Source organism: Colletotrichum paranaense (genome assembly GCF_030867605.1).
Source record: "Colletotrichum paranaense strain IMI 384185 chromosome Unknown Scaffold_10.1, whole genome shotgun sequence".
NCBI classification, from domain to species: domain Eukaryota; kingdom Fungi; phylum Ascomycota; class Sordariomycetes; order Glomerellales; family Glomerellaceae; genus Colletotrichum; species Colletotrichum paranaense.
This window is the reverse complement of record NW_026848968.1, coordinates 93,091-113,772: the sequence shown is the minus strand read 5'-3', so window position 1 is coordinate 113,772 and position 20,682 is coordinate 93,091. Positions and strand designations below refer to the sequence as shown.

General features: G+C 53.1%; 6 protein-coding genes across 6 annotated transcripts; 5 read left to right on the top strand and 1 right to left on the bottom strand.

Moving 5' to 3' along the window:
• Window positions 1-265: 265 nt before the first annotated feature.
• On the top strand, window positions 266-4,272 carry CPAR01_11701 (RecF/RecN/SMC N terminal domain-containing protein; the record flags this gene model as incomplete). Its single annotated transcript, XM_060495960.1, has 4 exons — window positions 266-296; window positions 358-451; window positions 512-3,470; window positions 3,526-4,272. The coding sequence occupies 4 exons, from the start codon at window positions 266-268 to the stop codon at window positions 4,270-4,272; spliced, it is 3,831 nt and encodes a 1,276-aa protein (XP_060344745.1).
• Window positions 4,273-5,394: 1,122 nt separating this feature from the next.
• CPAR01_11700 (TFIIE alpha subunit) lies at window positions 5,395-6,733 on the top strand (the record flags this gene model as incomplete). The annotated part of the gene is made up of 3 exons (XM_060495959.1): window positions 5,395-5,501; window positions 5,553-5,648; window positions 5,710-6,733. The coding sequence occupies 3 exons, from the start codon at window positions 5,395-5,397 to the stop codon at window positions 6,731-6,733; spliced, it is 1,227 nt and encodes a 408-aa protein (XP_060344744.1).
• A 671-nt stretch (window positions 6,734-7,404) lies between these two features.
• On the top strand, window positions 7,405-9,324 carry CPAR01_11699 (uncharacterized protein; the record flags this gene model as incomplete). The annotated part of the gene is made up of 3 exons (XM_060495958.1): window positions 7,405-8,269; window positions 8,334-8,513; window positions 8,567-9,324. 3 exons carry the CDS (start codon window positions 7,405-7,407, stop codon window positions 9,322-9,324), a joined length of 1,803 nt encoding a protein of 600 aa, XP_060344743.1.
• A 1,120-nt stretch (window positions 9,325-10,444) lies between these two features.
• CPAR01_11698 (MAPEG family protein) lies at window positions 10,445-11,211 on the top strand (the record flags this gene model as incomplete). Its single annotated transcript, XM_060495957.1, has 4 exons — window positions 10,445-10,479; window positions 10,562-10,746; window positions 10,853-11,027; window positions 11,127-11,211. The coding sequence occupies 4 exons, from the start codon at window positions 10,445-10,447 to the stop codon at window positions 11,209-11,211; spliced, it is 480 nt and encodes a 159-aa protein (XP_060344742.1).
• A 353-nt stretch (window positions 11,212-11,564) lies between these two features.
• Window positions 11,565-13,251, bottom strand: CPAR01_11697 (zinc carboxypeptidase; the record flags this gene model as incomplete). The annotated part of the gene is made up of 2 exons (XM_060495956.1): window positions 11,565-12,599; window positions 12,655-13,251. 2 exons carry the CDS (start codon window positions 13,249-13,251, stop codon window positions 11,565-11,567), a joined length of 1,632 nt encoding a protein of 543 aa, XP_060344741.1.
• Window positions 13,252-15,734: 2,483 nt separating this feature from the next.
• CPAR01_11696 (Sec7 domain-containing protein) lies at window positions 15,735-20,413 on the top strand (the record flags this gene model as incomplete). The annotated part of the gene is made up of 2 exons (XM_060495955.1): window positions 15,735-16,332; window positions 16,425-20,413. The coding sequence occupies 2 exons, from the start codon at window positions 15,735-15,737 to the stop codon at window positions 20,411-20,413; spliced, it is 4,587 nt and encodes a 1,528-aa protein (XP_060344740.1).
• Window positions 20,414-20,682: the final 269 nt, after the last annotated feature.

The window sequence follows — 20,682 nt, the reverse complement described above, 5'->3', positions numbered from 1 at the left end:
ATCCCTTCCGAGTGCTTCTTCGCGATGCGCCAGGCCAGCTCGAGGCCCTCAACACTCGACTTGACTACTGCTGTATAACGTAGTCTCTGCCTACACCTCGACCAATCTAGTACCGCTTTCCAGGCCTTTGGCCATCCGCCTCGACCTTTTCCCCCCTCGTCTTGCGCGCCGCATTGCGTTTGCGACGAGCCGCGACCCAAGCCCACCACAACCGTACACCCAGTATCAATCCTCGTCGCGTGCCTAGCGACAACCCGTCGACAAGATGGGAAAACTCATCCGCCTAGAGCTTTTCAGTATGTCCAAGTCCAGCATCGTTTTACATGTCTTTCTCGCGTTGACCATGTCACCCCATAGACTTCAAGTCCTACAAGGGCCATCATATCCTCTTGTTCGGTGATTCCTACTTCACTTCCATCATTGGGCCTAATGGATCCGGCAAGTCAAACTCGTGAGTCCTCCCCATCGCATACGCTGCCTTGACTTGCAATTAATGTGCATATTTCGACAGCATGGACGCGATATCCTTCGTGCTTGGTATCAAGTCGTCGCATCTTCGATCAGCCCATTTGAAGGACCTGGTCTACCGTGGCCGCGTGCTGAAAACCTCGAAAATCAACGACGACGGCTCTGCTGAAGCGAATGGCAGTAATGGTCACTCGAACGGCGACGGAGACGAGTTGTCGCAAAAAGCCTCCAGGACCGATCCAAAGACTGCATGGGTCATGGCTGTATACGAAGACGATGCCGGTGACGAGCAAAAGTGGAAGCGCTCCATCACGAACCAGGGATCTAGCGAGTACCGCATCAACGATCGTGTTGTCACAGCCCAGCAGTACAACGAAGCGCTCGAATCCGAGAACATCCTGATCAAGGCTAGAAATTTCCTTGTCTTCCAAGGAGATGTTGAGGCTATTGCCGCGCAATCACCGCAAGACCTCACGAGACTGATTGAACAAATTTCCGGAAGTCTCGAGTATAAGGCTGAATACGAACGATTGCAGACTGAAGCTGAGCAAGCTGCTGAGAACCAAAGCTTTCAGCTTCACCGAAGACGCGGCATCAACTCCGAGATCAAGCAATATCAGGAACAGAAGAAGGAGGCAGACAACTTCCAGAAGAAGACGGACGAGAGAGACGAAGCCATCGTCAAACATGCTCTGTGGAAGCTCTATCACTTTCAACGTGGCATGGATGAGTCTACTGAGCAAATTCACGACCACCAACAGAACTTGCAGGAGTTTCAGCGCAACGTCGAATCCTTCAGACGGAAACTCGAAGTCGCCCAGAAAGAGCAGCAAGCGGCGGCAAAGGATGTCAATGGAGTGGAAAAAGCCATCAACGCCAAGAAGCGCGAGTTCGACGAATTGGAGCACCGGCTCATCCCCATTGACGCAAAGATTGAGGAAAAGACCCGCAACATTGAACAGGGTCGCTCGCGAATGGAGCCGGTGCGTAAAGAGCGCGACAAGCAGGCCGAGGTCATCAAGGAAGACGAGGCCCGACTCAAGACAACCGAGAAAGCCCAGCAACATTTCGAGAAGCAACTCAAAGAACGAATGAAGAAGCTGGGCAAGGAGCTCAGTGACGACGACCGCAAAGAGTACAACTCACTTCGCTCACAGGTTGTCCAAAAGGTCGCTGGCAACCAAGGCAAACTTGACAATCTGATCCGCCAACAAAAAACTGATGAGGTCACCGTTAATACCCTCAAGGGCAAGGTTGACACCCTTTCGGCCGCCCTAGAGAAATACGAGGGTGAATTGGAGACTCTCGGTGAGCGCAAGTCATCAACCGAGGGGAACATCAAGGCACTGTCTCAGGAAATCGACACGAAAAAGAAGCAGTACCATCAAATCCAGTCTGAGCGTGTTAGAACCAGCCAAAGACGCACAGAATTAGAGGAAAAGCTTGAAACTGTGGCCAAGCAACTGCGGGAGGCCGATGATGGGCGCAGACAGAATGACAGGGAAGCCAGGATGAAAGAAATGGTCAACAACCTGAAGCGACTCTATCCTGGCGTCAAGGGAAGGATCGGTGATCTCTGCAAGCCCAAACAGAAGAAATTCGATGAGGCTGTTGGTATTGCACTGGGCCGCGACTTCGATTCAGTCATTGTCGACACGGAGAAGACTGGCCACGAGTGTGTTCAGTACCTGAAGGACCAGCGCTTCCCGCCCATGACCTTCATTCCTCTCGACAACATCAAGGTCAACGCGGTGAACTCGGCCATTAAGGGCATCTCGGGAGCCCGGTTGACTATTGACACCATCGACTTTGATGCTGCCTACGAACGTGCCATGGCATACGCCTGTGGCAGCTCTGTGGTGTGTGATAATGAGAAGATCGCAAAGGTCATCTCGTACGAGAAGCGTATCCCTGTCAAAACGGTCACTCTGGACGGCTTGGTCATCCACAAGACGGGGATGATGACTGGTGGTCGTGGTCCTCAGGACAAGGGTGGAAAGAGGCGTTTCGAGAACACTGACTTGGAGCCTCTGAAGAAGATGGCAGCCAAATACAAGGAGGAAATCGAGAAACTTCCCAAGTCTGGTCGGCGTAGCGCTGCCGAGGAGTCTCTCCAGATTGAGATCCACGGCCTCGAACCCCGTCTGGCCGCTGCCAAGGCTGAGCTGGCGCACTTGGAAAAGAACTACAACTCAAAGAAGAGAGAGAGGGACAACGAGGAGAGGCAGCTTGACGAGCTCGACCCCAAGTACGAGGAGAAGAAGGCGGAACTGGAAGCCACAAAACGAACGGTCAAAGAATTCTCGGATGCCATTGCACAAGTGGAGGATGAGGTTTTCTCGGACTTCTGTAGGAGGCTCGGTTTCAGCGACATCCGGGCTTACGAGACAGAACACCGCGATATGCAACGGGAAGCCGACGAAGAGCGGACCAAGTTCGAGGTGCAAAAGTCTAGGTTCCAAAGTCAACTCACTTTGGCACGTGACATGCATAGCAACCTGGAAAAACGTCTTAGGAAGCTGCAAGAAACTCTTAAGGGGGCTGAGCGCGACCTACAGAGTTATCAACGGGAGAAGTCAGACATTGAGGATTCCAGTCACGAAATTTCTGACGAGCTCGATGCGCTTAGCGAAACGCTCGAGGAGTACCGTGGCAAATTGGAAGAGAAGAGCCAAAAGGTCTCCCAAGCCAAGGCTGAAGTACACAAGCGAAGCAAGGAAATCGACGCCAGGCAAAAAGAAATCAATGCTCTCGAGACTGTGGTGCAGAAGAACAGCGCGGGCAAGTTTGCTTTGCTCAGGCGATGCAAACTTGACCAGATCCAGGTGCCTTTACTCGAGGGCTCGCTTGACAACTTGCCAAATGAGGACAATATGCTGCGGCAAGATGCCGATGCCATGGACGTCGATGAGGAGGTGGACGACGAAGACATGATGACGGCTGCTCTCGAGAACCATGGCATCGAGATCGACTACGATGCCCTAGACGAGGAGATGAAGACGGTAAGCAAATCCTTTCTAACGAAGCCTAGTGAATATTTGCTGACACTCAATGCAGTCTGATGATGCCAGTGTCGAGGAGAAGTTGCAGGATAAGATTGCATCTCTGGCCTCAGAACTTGAGAAGCTCAACCCCAACATGAGGGCGATTGAGAGGCTCGAGAGCGTCGAGTCGAGGCTGAAGAACACGGAGAAGGAATTCGAAGACTCCAGAGCGGCGCTTAAGGCGGCCCGCGATGCGTTCAATCACGTCAAGGCTCAGCGCTATGAGCTGTTCAACAAGGCCTTTACGCACATCCAAGAACAAATCTCGCACGTTTACAAGGACCTGACTCGATCAGAGGCGTACCCTCTCGGTGGCCAAGCGTACCTCGATATTGAGGAAGACACAGACACGCCCTACCTTTCAGGTATCAAGTATCACGCCATGCCGCCGCTGAAGCGGTTCAGAGACATGGAGCATCTCTCCGGAGGTGAAAAGACAATGGCTGCTCTCGCTCTGTTGTTTGCAATCCACAGCTACCAGCCAAGTCCGTTCTTCGTATTAGATGAGGTCGACGCTGCGCTAGACAACGCCAATGTCGACAAGATCAAGAAGTACATCCGCGAGCATGCTGGACCCGGCATGCAGTTCATTGTCATCAGTCTCAAGACCGGTTTGTTCCAAGACAGTGAGAGCTTGGTCGGTGTTTATCGCGATCAAGAAGTCAACAGTTCTAGAGCGCTGACTCTTGATGTAAGTTCTCCACCACAACCAATTGCGAGTCCATCACTGACTAGGAAACAGCTTCGAAAGTATGCGTAAGACAGGAGACGGCGAGATTTTTTGAGGCATATACAAAGGAGAGGATGAACCTAGTACATTTGGGCGATGCAGTGTGGGTTCTCTGGGGCTCCCGGCGCGGGAAGTAGAGGAACGAGTTACGATACCAGCTCTGCGTTCTTGGGGCTTTTCGGTAATTTTGATTTGGAGGAGGAGAGTGTAAGTCAGCTCTCTACAGCTGCCTCATATCCTGAATCCCAGCTTGCTCAGGCGGTTCAAGGGTAGCTTCGCGGCCACGCTCAGAACCGGCAGGGCCGTAAATGGAGTTTGGACTGTCACACGGCCGGTGGAACGTTGAACTTCATGTCAATGGATGGTTTCTCTTATTCTAGCGTCTATTCTTCCTGCTGATTTGGCTGGAAATCAAATGGTCTGCATTGCCGTGTTCCGAGTGATCTCTTCTCCATGGCCTGCCTTTCTGAGTGAATGATAGACGGCAGCCTTATTGTCAACTGGTCCGGCACGCCTATCGTATGAGAGCGAATCGTTGTTTGAGGCAAATCTACGAAGGTCCTACTTCAGACTCGAGATATTACGTTTGCAGTGCTGTTGCGTATTTCGTACTCCGTAACTAACTCTGTGAGGCACTGCGGTACTGTTCCGCGAAAGTGCGCTGTGCTCAAAGTGGATGCCTGTAAGACCTGCAAGGTACGGGGCAAGGTACTTACGAATACCCCGTACGCTACCGATACCTAGAAGAAGCTGGGTAGGCAAGAGCTAGGTACCTTGCCTTACAACCTGCGGCTACCTTAGGCCCGCCCCAGAGTATCAGCGAGTTGCCTAGATCTTTTCTCCAAAGACAAAGTGCAATTCGACTACGCAGTTGTGAAAGACGGCGCAATCCCACCTCTGCTTTTCGCAAGACAATGTCCTTAGGCTGACCACTTCGAGACTTCTGCCTTCGATCGAATCGCAGTAAAGACAGGCCTCCTTCTGCTGGTGGCAAGCGCATGCGCAAGTGCAAGCCGCTGCTGCTGAAAGCCCACCTGCCATGGACTTCACTTCCTAAGCTCGCCAAGCAAACGTTCTCTCGGCCTCACCACACCTCAAAGAAAGCATCATCACTCAATATTTCCCTGCGAAATTGGACAATCAGTCAACAATATGGCGCAGCCTTTGGATCTCGCAAAAACTCTCGTCAAGTCTGTTATGCGCGCCTTCTACGAAACGCGCTTCATTTTGATCATTGATGCGTTGATCATTCACTCTGCGTGCGTCTGCCGCTCTTGCTTTCCAGCACGACATTTGCTAACTTGCGACAGCCTCCGAGACGATGACTTGGCGTATCTGATGGCAACGAACACAAAGGATCTCCACAAGGCGTGTGGAAAGCTTAGAGAAGACCGATTTCTAGCTGTGTAAGCCTTGCGCCTGAGTTCTCTCCTGCGATTCCAGAGACTGACAACGGCGACTACTTAGGTACACGAGACTAGAATATCGAGAAGATCCCAAGAATCCCGAGGCGAAGCCACGTCCTGTCAATCGAACCTACTACTACATTGACTACCGCCAAACGATTGACGCCATCAAATGGCGTGTATACACAGTCGACAAGCAAATCCAAGGCACCACGGTGCCGGCCAGCGAACGCAAGGAATACTTCTGTGGACGGTGTAAATCAGAATGGACGCAAATGGAGGTGCTAGACAACGTTGGCCCTACTGGCTTTGTCTGTCACCGGTGCAATGGTCCGCTTACGCACGATCTCGAGCGCAACTCCACAGGCCACGAGCAGTCGACACGACTAAATAACCAGTTCAAGTTCATCACCGAACTGTTGCCGCGCATAGACGAGATGATTGTCCCAGATAATACCTTCGATATCGCAATCAGTAAAGCCTTACCAGTTGTCCGCGACGCCAGTTACCAGAGCGTAACCACCATCCCTGTTTCATCCTTGCAGCCAACATCAGTCAAGGGTCTCGATAATGTTGGGCCCAAGTCTATGTCAGTCAGCATCTCAACGGCGGACGGACCTTCAGAGGCTGAGAAGGCAGCGGAGAAGGCCCGCAAGGAGAAGGTCGCACAGCAAAATGCACTTCCTTCGTGGATGTCTAACAGTACGGTCACTGGCGAGTCCTTCTCTGCCGAGGCCAATCCAATCCCCGCCACCAAGGTTGAGGAGGTGGATGACAAGGGGGCTTTGTCAAAGTCAGCAGACAATCCGGAACATGCAGAGCTGGATGACTACTTCGCCCGCCTCAAAGCCGAGCAAGAGGCTGAGGCAGCACGAGCAATGGAGGAGGAGGAAGATGACGACGATGATGAGGATGAAGACGCCTTTGAAGATGTCACACCGAGCATCGCAACTCCGGCGCCGGCTATCAAAGCTGAGCCCTCGCCAGAGTCTGAAGGAAGAGCAGTCAAAAAGGTCAAGGTGGAAGCGCCAGCGGATGGGGATGACGGCGAGAGTGACGAAGACATGGAGTTTGAGGATGTCTAGAGTTACGAGGAAGACATTGAAGCATCAAAGTGCCTTGACGAAGAAATGGCCTGAAGAAACTCCGCACGACGACGGAGGAGTGGCCGAGGGTTTGATGAAGGTTGGTGGTATTGCCCGCCGCCCCTTGCATCTCAAGTTTTCTTCTCTCAGGCTCGCGGAAGCATCTCGTTGTTGTAAGAATAGGATACACAAACGGGAAATACGTAGAGTGCCTGGCAAATGGAGCACGAATGAGAAATTCTTCCTTGGACCAGAAAGGCTAATTCAGAAACGTATCTGAGGAGAGATTTGATGGCAGAAGTACGTGATGCGTACTAAATCATATGGTACAGGGACGATGATGTCAGCGCCTTGACTTGAACGAATCGCCGACAGCGCGCAGCGTCCGAAAAATCATTTGCTCTTCCCTCCACATCAACCCCGCGACAAGCTTCAGTCGCATTGCAAGTGCAAAGCAAACCCTCCAGCCGTTTCAGCAGGAGAACCAGTCAAGGGCAGTGGGGAAGTACTCTCATTCACACCCTGCCAACGACATCCACATCGCACGAATGACAGCCACTGGACGACTTACAATGCATTCATATCACTCATAACCGAACAAAAGGTCGGCCTTCTCGCATTACCATAGTCGTTCTTTGCAGCAACTCACGCGCCAACTCTGGCTAGGGGCTATGACAGATCTCGATTTTCCCTCGATCTATCTCCTTCCCACTCACCTAGAGGCGGATCAGCTACATGAGCTCGAAGGAAGAATCCCGAGTCTGACATACGACATTAGCGAGGCCGAGATCATTGTCGGGAACATCTTCAAACGAGAGAGGGCACTTTTTGAACTCAGGCGAAAGAAGGTACTGACAGATCCGGTGGATGCAGCGGCTGTCGCAGATACGCATCTCGTCACGCCTAGGAAGCGCAAGAGGGCATCTTCTAAAAGTGACAGCGACTCTACCGTGTACACGGAAGATGGACAAAGGTTTGGATCCGGCACATCGCAGTTCGTCGGAACATCGTCAGCTCCCGAGGGGGCCGCCGTCAATACGAACACTGTCACAGTTGTGAAGCTGGCCTGGCTCCAAGAGTCGTTTGCGCAGAACAAGGTACTCCCGCTTCATGACTATGTTCTCTATATGGGCATCAAGAAGGAGGAAGACCGCGCGCCTGTCACTATTAGGGGAAGTGACATATTGTCCCGCGCTGCCGCCGACAGTGCGTCTCAAACACAGGGCAGTCTTTTACCGCAGAAGAAGAAGGCGCAATCTCCTATCGGGATGCACCGGTCAGTGCCTTCGTTGATCAGACAGACAACTTCGGAGAACGCCTCAACACTGAAGTTGCCACCTGTTCCCCAGTATCTCAGAACGACGTATGCTTGCCAAAGATCTACGCCCGTTGATCCTCCAAATGCAGCATTCATTGATGGACTCAAGACAATCAGAACCATACGGAAACTAGGAGGCGACCAAATAGGAGTGAGGGCATACTCAACCTCGATAGCTACAATATCGGCATATCCTCACAAGATAGCCAGTTCGCAAGGTGAGCACACAATTGCTGAGAGGAACTTCGATCAATGCCTGGCATATTTTAATGTTCCATATAGAAGTTGCGAGGCTACCCGGCTGCGGCGCTAAGATCGCCGAGCTGTGGCATGAGTGGAAAGAAAATGGTAGGCTTTCCGAGGCGGATGAAGCCCAGGCGAACCCCAAGTTTGCCGTTATACAGGTATTCTACGATATTTGGGGGGTTGGTGATGCTACGGCTCGTGATTTCTACAGCAGAGGTTTGTGTTGCTGCCTTCTTGAGCCAGAACATGCTGCTGACCAGCATTTACAGGATGGCGAGACTTGGACGACGTTGTCGAACATGGCTGGGCAAGTCTAAGTCGCGTGCAGCAAATTGGCGTCAAGTACTACGACGAGTTCAAGCTTAAGATACCTCGAACTGAAGTCGAGTCCATCACTGACACGATCCTGGCTCACGCCCGCAGTTTTCACCCGGACTTTCAGCTTGTCATTGTTGGCGGCTACCGGCGTGGCAAGCAAGGTAGTGGGGACGTCGATGTGGTGATAAGTCACCCGGATGAGTCTGTCACTTTTAACTTTGTCGACAAATTGGTCATGAGCCTGGAAAAGACTGGGCATATAACGCACACCCTCGTGTTGAGTAAACATAATAGCGAGAGGGGTCAGCAGCCCGTCAGCTGGAAGGGGAACGAGTTTAGGGGAAGCGGCTTCGATTCACTCGACAAAGCACTCGTAGTTTGGCAGGAACCGGGTACGAGTGGAAAAGGGCCGCAAGAGAGGCCGCACCGGCGGGTAGACATCATCATCAGTCCTTGGAAGACGGTTGGATGCGCTGTCCTGGGCTGGAGCGGAGAGACGACTTTTCAACGAGACCTGCGCCGGTATTGCAAGCAGCAGAAGAGCTACAAGTTTGACAGCAGTGGAATTCGAAGCCGGCTCGACGGTAGTTGGGTCGACCTAGAGACCAGCGATCTCGGGCGGGCCCCGGACATGTTGACAGCCGAGAGAAGGGTTTTCCAGGGTCTGGGCCTCGATTGGGTTCCTCCCGAGGACAGGTGCACCGGCTGAATCGTTACAGAGCCTGAGAAACATTGAATGGACCTAGCACCGGTTGACCCGACACTCTGGAACCTCGCCTACCGTCACCGGCGCCTTCGGAAGTGGCTGCAGATTATCTGCCTCCCGAGTCCTTGGCAAGCTCGTGGTAATAGTCCTGGGTACGGATAGATATCATCGACCCCAGAGACCCTAGGGGCCGATCACATGGCGAAGCCGGTACTAAAATTGCGTGCTAACTCCCCGTCAGCATCTTATTGGGAGAGAAGAGCTGCCAAACGCGCAAAAGTCCCGAAACGCTATCAACCTTAATCACTTATAAGAAACTTACGTCTGGGCAACAGCGCAGGGTTCAATGTAAGGTAGTGTTATTATGGGAATAACTTCACTTTCCTTTTCACACATTTGTCGTTGGAATCTCCAAGGCAGCACAATGATTCCGTACGCTGCGGAAGAATCTCATGCACTTTCTTCCTCAAGCAAGCAATTACTAAGGTGAGTCCAAAGTCCGCATCAAAGTCCGCACAACGGGACGTCAAAACAGCCCCGCTCACAGCTCGCCGGACAGACAGTGATTGGTCAATCGCAGCCATCATCGGCAATCGGGCTCAAAATGTGGCCGTCCTCCACCCCTGAGATGCCCCGACAATCCTATTCTTGCATCCTCCAAGGGCTACGCCCAACCACGAGGTACACGCATTTGTATCCGCCTACACGGAAAACATGGCAGGCTCGGTGCCACGGCACGACAGTCTGCCCAGCCTAGAACACAAGGGGGCTCAGGATACGATTAGGTAGCCCGGGATAGAGAGCGGAGCGGAGGACCACCTCAATTCTTTTGGACCTGAACATGGTCCCATGGAGAAAGAAAGCCCGGACCAAAACGTCTGGCGTCTCGAGCTAAACGGACACGACCCCCCAGGCAAGGACACGTTCCTTACGTAGCTTAAAGGTCGCATACTAGTAAATATAAAGACTATGGTCATTGCGTAGCCGTTTGCCTGTCAATCCTGTACACACAACCAAGTCGCATCCCGCCAAACCTTACTTTGATCAATTGCCTGAACACCCAGATCAGTAATCCAGCAAGCTCATTCTAACCACCTCTCCCTTCAATCACCCTATTGCCATCATGCCTCTCACTCTCCAGGTCCCCGACGAGTACGGGTACGTATTGCGGACTCTCTCTACCTCTCTTTTTCCCTGCCTTCCCTCTCCACAGATAGAAGCAGATACCTTTGAAGCTCAGGGTAGCTAACCAAATTCCATCCAACAGCTACGTCCTCCTCGTCGCCGCCTCAACCTTCTTCATCAACACCACCCACGTCCTCTTGACAAGCAAGTACCGCAAGGCCAGCGGCCTCGTCTACCCGGCCCCCTACGCCTCCAACGAGCAGGCCGACAAGGACCCCAAGGCATACCAGTTCAACTGCGGTACGGTTTTCCTCCTGCCTCTTCTGCCCCTCTGTTCCCTTCCTATCGAAGCAGACAGGGAAGGAATAGAGAAGCCGGAATCACTAACGGTAACGCATAATCACAGCACAACGCGCCCACGCAAACTTCACCGAGAACCAGCCCTCTTTCCTCGGCGCCCTTCTCATCTCCGGCCTCCGCTTCCCCGTCGCCAGCGCCGTCCTCGGCGCCGGCTGGACCCTGTCCCGTATCCTTTACGCCTTTGGCTACACAAGCGGCGCTGGCCCCAAGGGCCGGACTCGGTGCGTTTTTGCCCCCAAGACCTCTCTCCTCTCCGCCTTCTTGAAATTGGTCTCCCCAGCCCAGAGAAACTCCTTGCTAACTCCCATGTGAATGCGCAGTGGCTCCATTGGTTCTTTCCTCTTCGACACCGCACTCAAGTTCACGTCCACATACACCGCTCTCGCCATGATTATGAATTGGTAAAGGAGACTTTGCACCTCGGTACGCTGTCTATGGAATACGATCCAATCTCTTGCTTTACTAGTCGCTGTAAAATCATACAAAGAATATTGGGAATAGACGACTATGGTATCCCACAGTAATGTCCCAGTGAACCGACCCATTGCTTTAATAACCGCTGCGTACAACCGTGAATATTATACCTGACCAAATTCCCACCATCGCCATAACTCCATGTCGTACACCCTGGTTGCTGTGTCCCACCACTGACTTCTCTTGCTCTCCTGCTGCTTTCTGGCTTGTTTTTCCCAGAAAGAGCCACGGAGTAGATGAAGCTTGAAAATAAAGATTCAAAGCCCATCCTTTTGACTGCCTAACTATTTGCGCTTTCTGAGTCGTCGAAGCTCCAGACTACGATCCGGTTCGTCGGATGTTGGTGTCAAGGCTCCTACGGACTTCTCGATTCCGTTGTTGCCAAGGAGATAGTCTCCAAAGTACTTCATCGCGCTGAATATTTCTTCGCCGACGGGAATGATGTTTTCCCTGGGAAGAAGGAAGCCGTAGCTGCCGGTATCCCTCAACTTGATCTGGTAACTATAATGCGCGTGCAGTTCATGATAGAACCAGTCAATGGCCGATCCACCGCCTGTCTCAAGACGCTTAGCACCTGGAGCAGAGCCTCGTCCTGCGACAGCTCCTTCGCACGCCGATGTGACCGAGTACAGCTCTCCGTTGGACAGACGGATGGCCTTGGCAAGCCCAGCAGCGAGCTCTTCGAGGTTCTCGACATTGGGCGGGTCGACGTCGCAGGAGTATGCGAAGGGAAATAGCACCTGTTGAGAATAGGAGTGCAGGTCAATGAGACCAATAAACTCGGTATCCTCCAAGGACGCATTCCTCGCCCAGAGTGCTACAGCTCTGGCTTCGGCAGCCTGCCATGGCTGTTTACCGCCATAGCTCTCAGAGCAAGGGTCGTTTTCGGAGTAGTCGCCCCATTCATAGCCAAAGGCGTGGTCGAGGTCGAAACCGTGGCACCAAGACATACCCGTCTCCTGCCGGGACTTGCGCCACAGTCGATCTGTAGTCCAGGTGTACTCGATACCGTCGGGGTTGACTGCCGGGATGAAGATGAAATCGAAGTGCTCCAGCAGCTTGGTGATCATGGGCTCCCTGCCGAAGGCCGTAATGAATGACCAAGCGACATAGTTGGTAGTTGTCGTGGAAATCCACTCTCTTGCATGCATCCCTCCCGCAACAACGACTGTCTTCCGCTTTTCGCTGCCTGGCGCCTGGGTCTTCATGCCAACCTTGAGACCGAGAATATCTCGTTGTTCAGAGGATTGCCCAATGGTTATAACTTCGGTGATGGCTGGGAACATAGCTTCGGTTAAGCGCATCCATTGGACGATTGTCTAGAACGTATTAGCTTGAACTCCGCAGTGCTTGCACGGGCGTGAGGTCACAAACATCAAGCCTCTGGTAATCCTGGAAAAAATAGTTCTCATTCCCGTTTTGCGCATTCTTGAGGTTTGCGCGACCATCGGGGATGCGGTAAGTCTGAGCCGGGACATCGACGGCAGGATACGTGTCGTACACAGCGGCTGCTACATCCGATATCAACGTCGAGTAAGCTGATTTCAGAGAGTCGGGCAGAAGCCCAAGCAGCGATCGAACATTGTCTTGGCGAACTCGAACATCGACGAATTCATGGTTGAAGGCCCAAATGTCTAGAAAGGTACGGGCGGCGGCGGCGGCAAAGGCAGACTCTTCTTCCGCGGTGGTGAGATTGAAGCGCAAGACGACCTCATTGATGTGATCGTCTCGCAGGCTTGTTCGGACGTGGGATGTCAGGTGGCTAGCTTTGGCAGGATGGGGTCCGAAGATGAATTCGACGACGCCATTCCGAAGTCTTTTCAGGAAGGGAAAGAGGTCAGACTTGGCTCTCACGGCAGTAGCGGAGGCGTCGTGGCGATATTCGGGGTATGCGTCGAAACGTGCAGCGGAGGCGGCGGGGACCAGAATGGCGACGCTGGCCAGCGAAGACAAGACGACGTGAGGCCGCATGGCGACGAGCAAAGCCTATTGTGATAGTCGGGTGTGGAAGATTACTGACGTCAATTCAGCCCGACGTCAGGGAGTGATGGATGTGGGCGATGCGACCGAGGGTCAATTGCGATGATGGGGGTTGTTGTAGCGATAGAATCGCGACACTCTCGGGGACCCGGAGGATGGAGACTTGGAGCGAAGTTCAGGAAAATGCAGGTGAGCGAGCGATAAGGCATGCAACAGCACGGCTGGCCTTGCCTCACCTTGGAGTTGGCAGGGAGCAGGCTCAGGCAGCCGCTTACTTGTAGGTTGGGTGACTGGGTTTGGCCGTCGCAACACGATCCTTGTCGGTGACGGGATCACTGCACATGTCATTGACTCCAAGGGACGAGGAAGCAATGCTGGTATTTGTTAGCCAACATATGATGTCTTTTGGCATTGTAGATGCGACTATCGCAGCGAATGTGCAAAGATGTCATCGCGGCCCCATGTCTTCCATTATTTGAGGTAGGCGAGGAACGCTGGAAAGCGGGAGGCAACAATCGAGGCACCAGTAATTGGTGCTTGTACCTTTTTTGGAGACATTGCATGCTTAGCTAAGGCACCTGATATGGGTAAAGGTACCCATGAGGCATGGTCTCTTAAGTAATGGGAGGTGCCCCTTGGCTGGACCGGCACTCCCGTCGGGTCAATCAATTGTGCCAAAGTTCAGAGATTGGACTATCCCTGATCCTCTTTACCTGGCTTACCTTAGGAGGTCAATCTTTGAACCCCTTGCAAGTTGCACTTGAGTCCTGACGAGAGTCCACCACTGAGCACTGAGTAGCGAGGTGGGCTTCATATGGTGCCCGGACCGCAGCCCGGCCAGCGTATTCTTCATTTCAGACTGGTCGTGTCTGCCCTGGTGCTTCATCTCAACATTGCCCTTTGCTCACCAAATTGGCAGTCTGAGGATCGCCAGGCTTGACCCTGCTTGTCCTCCTTTCCCTACCTTATATCTTCGTCGGTTTCTCATTCCTCCATGGCTGTCTACGGACTCGTCACTTGTCGTCCCATATCCAGTGCGTGTATTCCTGCCCATGGTAACCTCAGTTCGGTACAAGACACTCAAGCCCAACGTACCTGTATGTTGACCTAGCACATTACCTGAGGTATTAGTAGATGGGGATAGATACACATGACTACCTACTAATAACATCTTGCCCAAGTTACCTAAGCCCCGTGCTAGGTTCTCTACCACGTTGCTGACCTGGAGGCTAGGAACCTCAGCCCAGCCCCCCGGCTGCTGGGTACGTGTGCAAAAATGCGTGGCACCTCAGCCTGGAACCGGCCCACTCCATTTTGCTGCGTCAGTCCAAGGATGTTATTAGTCGTAAACTCGCAGCTAAGGTAAAGTAGCGTATTCTGAATAGTCCAGCCCAGCGATTCTCCCTCTCTATCCGTAGCTTCCTAACTCTCGCCGCTGTCCGTCGAATGCCCGTTATATGGCATGACCTTGCATCAAAGTCGTGTCCTGTTCCGTATGAAAAACTGAAGTGATGAGTACCTAACAATGTGCACTGTTTCCATTATTCAATGTATCTGCCGTTTGTGGTCTGTCGCATTATGGCTTCTAAAAGTCTTCTTTTCCCCTTCAGCCCCCCCCCCCCTTTCCCCCGGTGCCTACTCCGTACCTTACCTTACCTTACCTATGAGACTGGGACGCCGCTGCGTGCCTGCCCACGACAGCGCACGCAAACGCCAACCTGATGCCAATTGGGTCGTATGTGTACTTTTTCCCTGTTGATCTTTTTTTTTTTCTTTCGCATCCAGCCTCAACTGTACCTACAGGACGTTTTCTTTCTTTGCCTTACTTTCGACTTCTGGTGCTTCACTTAGATTCCCTCGCCTCGGGCTCACGTCTCGAAAACACTTCTCCACGCCTTTTCTCGCTCTCCTCCCCCCACATTCAGCTGTCCACAATATTACTCGGTCTCCCTCCCTTCGTCCTCCTTCCCCTAAAGGTACGAAGAGGTACCTTGCCTCACCTTGCGCGGCCAGGTACGCCAACGCCAGCAGAGGACCAGCCTACGGATAATTACCTACACCTACCGTATCCAGCAACCAACCTAAGGACCCCTACCCCCAAACCCGGTCGTCCTGTCTCTTGCGTTGCAATGCGCTTAGCCTAACATAAACAACACCCTTGCCTCACTTCACCTTAACTCACCTCGCCCCGTCTCGCCTGGCCTTACCAAACCTGACCTCACCTTGACACTGCTTACTCGGCCTCCCTACCGTCCAATTCTCCTCCTTTGTGTTCAACTTCCACCGCGCATCCCTCATCTGATAGACTCGCCAATGTCTCCCGCCTCCGTACTCAACAATTCCACCTTGTGCTGATGGCTTAACGTCCGGATCATACGGCATCCCACCGCACCACCTAGACGTGACCTCGGCCGCGGTCGTCATCCTCCCACTTCCGACGATATATCCCTGGCAAACCATGACCCATCGCCGTCATGCCTTTCCTACGCCGTCGCGGCAACATGGTCAGCGAGACCGATATGAGGCGCCATACCATTCTTGAGTCCGAGACTGCGCCTCAGCTACCGCCGCTCCCTCAACATTTCCCTCCCCAGCGACCTCAATCCCACCACCAACAGCCCGACCAGCTGCCGCCCCCGCCGCCGCTGCAGTCTCTCTCTCGACCCCAATCACAACAGCACAAGAAGCAACAACTCAGCGACCACTCGAATCCGATACCCGAGCTCAAACTGCCATCATCGCCGCCGCCACCGCCGCCCACCTCGCAGCCGGAACAGGAACAGAAGCAGGAACAGGAAACTCAAGGGGGTCAACCGCGACCTTCTGTGTCCATTTCGGTACAAGAACCTCTGTCTACGTCTCTGGCCTTGCCTAGGCCATCCGACGACGATGATGGCGCTCTCAATCCACCGAATCCCAATGACCCTGATGCGCGACCGGATACCCCTCCTATCCAGGAAGAGACACCAAAGCACCGTCGTTTCTCCATATTGAGGTTTCGCAACGCATCCGACTCGCAATTGTCGGTCAGGGCTAAACAACAGGCTGAAAAGCCCCCTCCTGTACCTCGCCGTATGTTTCTGCTAACCACTCCCCCCCAAACGGCTCTCGCCAAGGCAAGAACCGAGTCTTCCTAAGATCACTTTGCTGACCAGCTACATTAGCCCCTGAGATTATCACGACAGCTCCCACCGCCGACCTCCAGGTTCCCCAGAAGAAGCAGTCGCGCATGCGACTCGCGGATCGCTTTCGACGCTCAGGCGAATTGCCAAGACATAGCGAGGATGGAGGCGGAAGGGCCATGACGTGGAAGTCAACGAGAAGAAAGACGGGGTTGGAAGACATGGCATCGAGAAACCGGCCAACCCTCGTGACTTTTGAGGAGCCTGGCCGCCCAGCATCTTCGAGATCGCCGACGAACGGAGAGCATCATGACGTTCCCAACCTATCTCTTCCTAATAATCGAGCATCAGAATCGTCGCGCTCCGACGCCAGCTCAGGAGAACACTTATTTGCTACAAACACCCTAGGCAACTCGCCTCCGGTACCGTCAAGCTCCAGCTTTTTTCGCCTACCCCGAAGGAAACCCAAGGCTGCAGCGCCAATGTTTGACTTGTCTCATTTACCACAGAAGGGCAAGCCTTCGATTGACAACCCCGCCACGTCATCTTCATCTCTCGGCGGTCCCCAGCCAGCCGCTGCTTCTACTTCCAGAGAGGGAACCCCTCGTCCTCAGCAAGGCTCGCGACCTCATTCCAGTCACAGCACAAGGGCCAACTCTGTGGCGTCCTCTGCGCATGAGCAGTCTGCGAAGCCCAATGCTTCACCTGCTACTGCTCTGTTCAGACCAGGATCAACAAACTCAGGACAGTCCTCCCCTACGCGTGCCCGCTTACAGCGCCGTGGCAGATCGTCAACTATGAGTTCTCTAGGAAGGGATTCCACGGATGGTCATCTTGACCCTGGAAATGGTCGAGCATCGACGTCAGTTGGGCGCAAAAGCTTCGGTGACCTACTCGGGCTGAATCGACTACGTCAAAACTCCGATCTTGGCCAGGGTCGACAAGGCAGCCTGACACCAGCAACGCCTGGATCCAACACTTCAAAGAACAACTCGTTGCAGATTGCCCGCGAAGCCATTCCTCTACCCGAGAGGCTTGAGGATGAGACTCCCGTCAAGTACCTCGCTCGAATAGAGGAAATATTGAGTCGCGGAGTAATTGCCAGTGCGTTGTCCAAGGGGAGTGATCCGTTCTCAATAGCAGTCTTACGGAGCTATATGCGCCGCTTCAGCTTCTTTGAGTACCCAATGGATATGGCTATTCGAAAGCTGCTCATGGAGGCCGAACTACCGAAGGAGACGCAGCAGATAGACAGGTGTCTACAGGCTTTTGCGAACCGTTACCACGAATGCAACCCTGGCATTTATGCCTCTCCAGATCAGGCGTACTTCGTCGCATTCTCACTACTTATTTTACACACTGATGTCTTCAATAAGAACAACAAGCACAAGATGCAGCAGCCCGATTACTTGAAGAACACCAAAGGGGAGGGTGTTTCGGACTCGGTCTTGAGCTGTTTTTACGACAACATTACGTATACCCCTTTCATTCATGTCGAGGATGACCTAGACCTCAACAGCGATCGACTTTTGGCAAACAGGGCCAAGCGGAAGACGATTTTCCCAGGAGGCACACCGGAAACTACGGCCAAGCGTTCAAACCGGGAGCCTCTTGATCCTTACACACTTATAATAGACGGCAAGCTGGATATCTTGCGACCGAGTCTCAAAGACGTAATGGAACTCGAAGACCATTACAACTACTTAGGGACGGCAAAAGATCTCAACGTAAAGGAGCTTCAAAGAACTTTCTTCAGAACCGGAGTGTTGCAGATCGTGTCGGCCAGATCCCGGCCTGATGCTTTCCGCGATGACAAGGGCTCCAGCAACCCGGCCGAGGCGGCACAGGGCGTTGTTGACATCAAGATCACCAAGGTCGGGCTTCTGTGGCGCAAAGATGTCAAGAAGAAGAAGACGAGGTCACCGTGGCAGGAATGGGGAGCCATTCTCACAGGCGCTCAACTCTACTTTTTCCGCAACACCACTTGGATAAAAAACCTAATGCACCAGTACGAGTCGCATGTTAAGCAGGGTTTCGATGGCGAGCCAATAACCTTCAAGCCGCCTCTTCCGGAATTCAAACCAGACGGGTATCTGCCAACTAAGGAAGCTGTTGCGCTCGTCGATTCCACCTATAAGAAGCATAAGAACGCCTTCAAATATTCTCAGCCCAGCGGTTATGTGGAGGAAGTTCTCCTGGCCGATAATGAGGAAGAGATGAATGATTGGCTAGCCAAGCTGAACTATGCAGCGGCTTTTACGACGTCAGGCGTTCGCATGAGAGGCGTCGTGGGAGGTAATTACGAGGGCCAAAGCCGGCGCGGCATTAGGAGACTCGGCAGTTCGGCCTCTGCTCAGGTCATCCAGACTCCAACAGGCGATGTTAGCATTGTTAGAGGCAAGATTGACCACAAAGAGGCCGAGTCCATCCAGGCACAACGACGGCAGACTATGATGGACGCAGTCGCCAAAGCTGATGAAGAAATTGCTCTGAAGGAGCAAGAATTAGAAGGACACTTGAGGAACGCCCGGCACCTTCAAATCCTATCGCCTATTCAAGGCAAAACCAGAGATCAGATCTTGTCAGCTGCAGCTCACATGGATGTCAAGATCAAGTGGACTCGCATGGACATGTGGAAATCAATGTGTCATCGGGATGTTCTGCTGAAGGATCTAGCTGAGGAGCAGAGTCTTCGGGGTCTTACTCCTACTACAACTCAAAACGGCCGAGAGCCTCGTGAGACATCACCCTCTGCCAAAGAAAGGCCTTCTATTCTCGACGCCGTATCGGCAAATAGTGTGGCACGCAGGCGCAGGCGATCATCTGCCGCTGTCTCAACAATCCAGCCTTCGAAAACTCCGCAAGCAGAGCCCGACTCTCCCGTTACTGAAGCTTATCAAACCCCGCCTACCAGTGCTACTTTCAGCCCACACAAGCATCAAAACTCATGGGACTCGAAAGTTTCCAAGTCGGCAGAGCGTGTTCAGCCTCAGAGACCTGGTTCCAGCTCCAGCCAGTCATCTGGCGAGCCGACTTTCTACAGCCCGCAACAGCATTCGACGCAGAAGAGAGGCGAACAGTCCACAGACAATGACCGACATGAAGACGTTGATGCAAATGAACGGGCGCTACTACAGCAAGCCGGCCTGCTAGAGTCGGGCTCTCGCGGGCGAATTCCCCCGGAACGGAAGCGAACGGGGTCGTTCTCTGAACCAGGAGATGCCTCGGAGTCGCGAGATACGCCTGGCTCAATCGATAAACAAGACAAGACCAAGATCCGGCGAAGCCTCCAACGCACACTCAGAGAAAGTGCTGGCCATCTTTCACACCACCGCAGCAGAAAGGGCAAGGAAATCATCTCCGGCAGCGGCGCAGATGACACTAGCCGTGAGGACGTGCTCACCAGGGGTTCCGGCAGTTTTGTGGTACATGGAAAGAAGGCGTCCGTTATCAATTTCGGCTCCGAGTTACAGCAACTTACTCCGGAGGAGCGCATGAAGCAGCGTAAGCAAGACGAGCCTGCATCCCCAGTCAGTGTCGCAGAAGACTACCACGACGCTTTGAATGATTCGCTGGAACCCACAGAAAGAAGAGAATCAGCTGCCAGCGCCAGCACTGCCACGGCCAGGAGCTTCCGTGAACTCCATCGCAAGTATTCTTCAGCACATGCATCCAAAGCACCCGCCTTTGGCGGGCACCTCTTGGTGCCATCCGATGGCGAGAGCGAGGCAGCAGTTAGTTTCTCCGAGGGAAGAAGGACACCGCTTCCTCCAATCGAGAATGAGTCTGGAGATGAAGAAGAGAGCGAGGCAGCTGTGAGCAGTCCGCAAATCGTCAGCCCACGGCCTATACCCAGCCCTCAGCTGATCATAAGTCCACAACCCATCTCTTCTGCTCTGGCAACTCCACTGGCAACCGCGTCTGAGCCTTCGACGCCCTTGGAAACCCAGATGGAGGAGAAGGAGGAAGACGAGAGGGGTGCTGAAATGCAAAGGCTGCCTAGCCCCCCTGTGCAAGCAGTCAAGGCCTAGCTAGGTCTCATAACACAAATGGAGAGGCGAAGCTTTCCGTGGCGATTTTTCATGTTGAAAAAAACCATGTCGACATTGTAGAACTAGTTGATATCGGATGATGCGGATCTGGGGATGAGTCAGGAGAAAACGGAAGATACCAGCGAGCGAGAAAAAGGGTAGCTAGTGATTTGATAGAGAGGGATGAGCGGGAAGGGGCCATTTGACAGACAGCAGCATCATTAAAGGATGCGCAGGTAGGGCCGGGCAGCGCTCCTTGGCTGTGATTC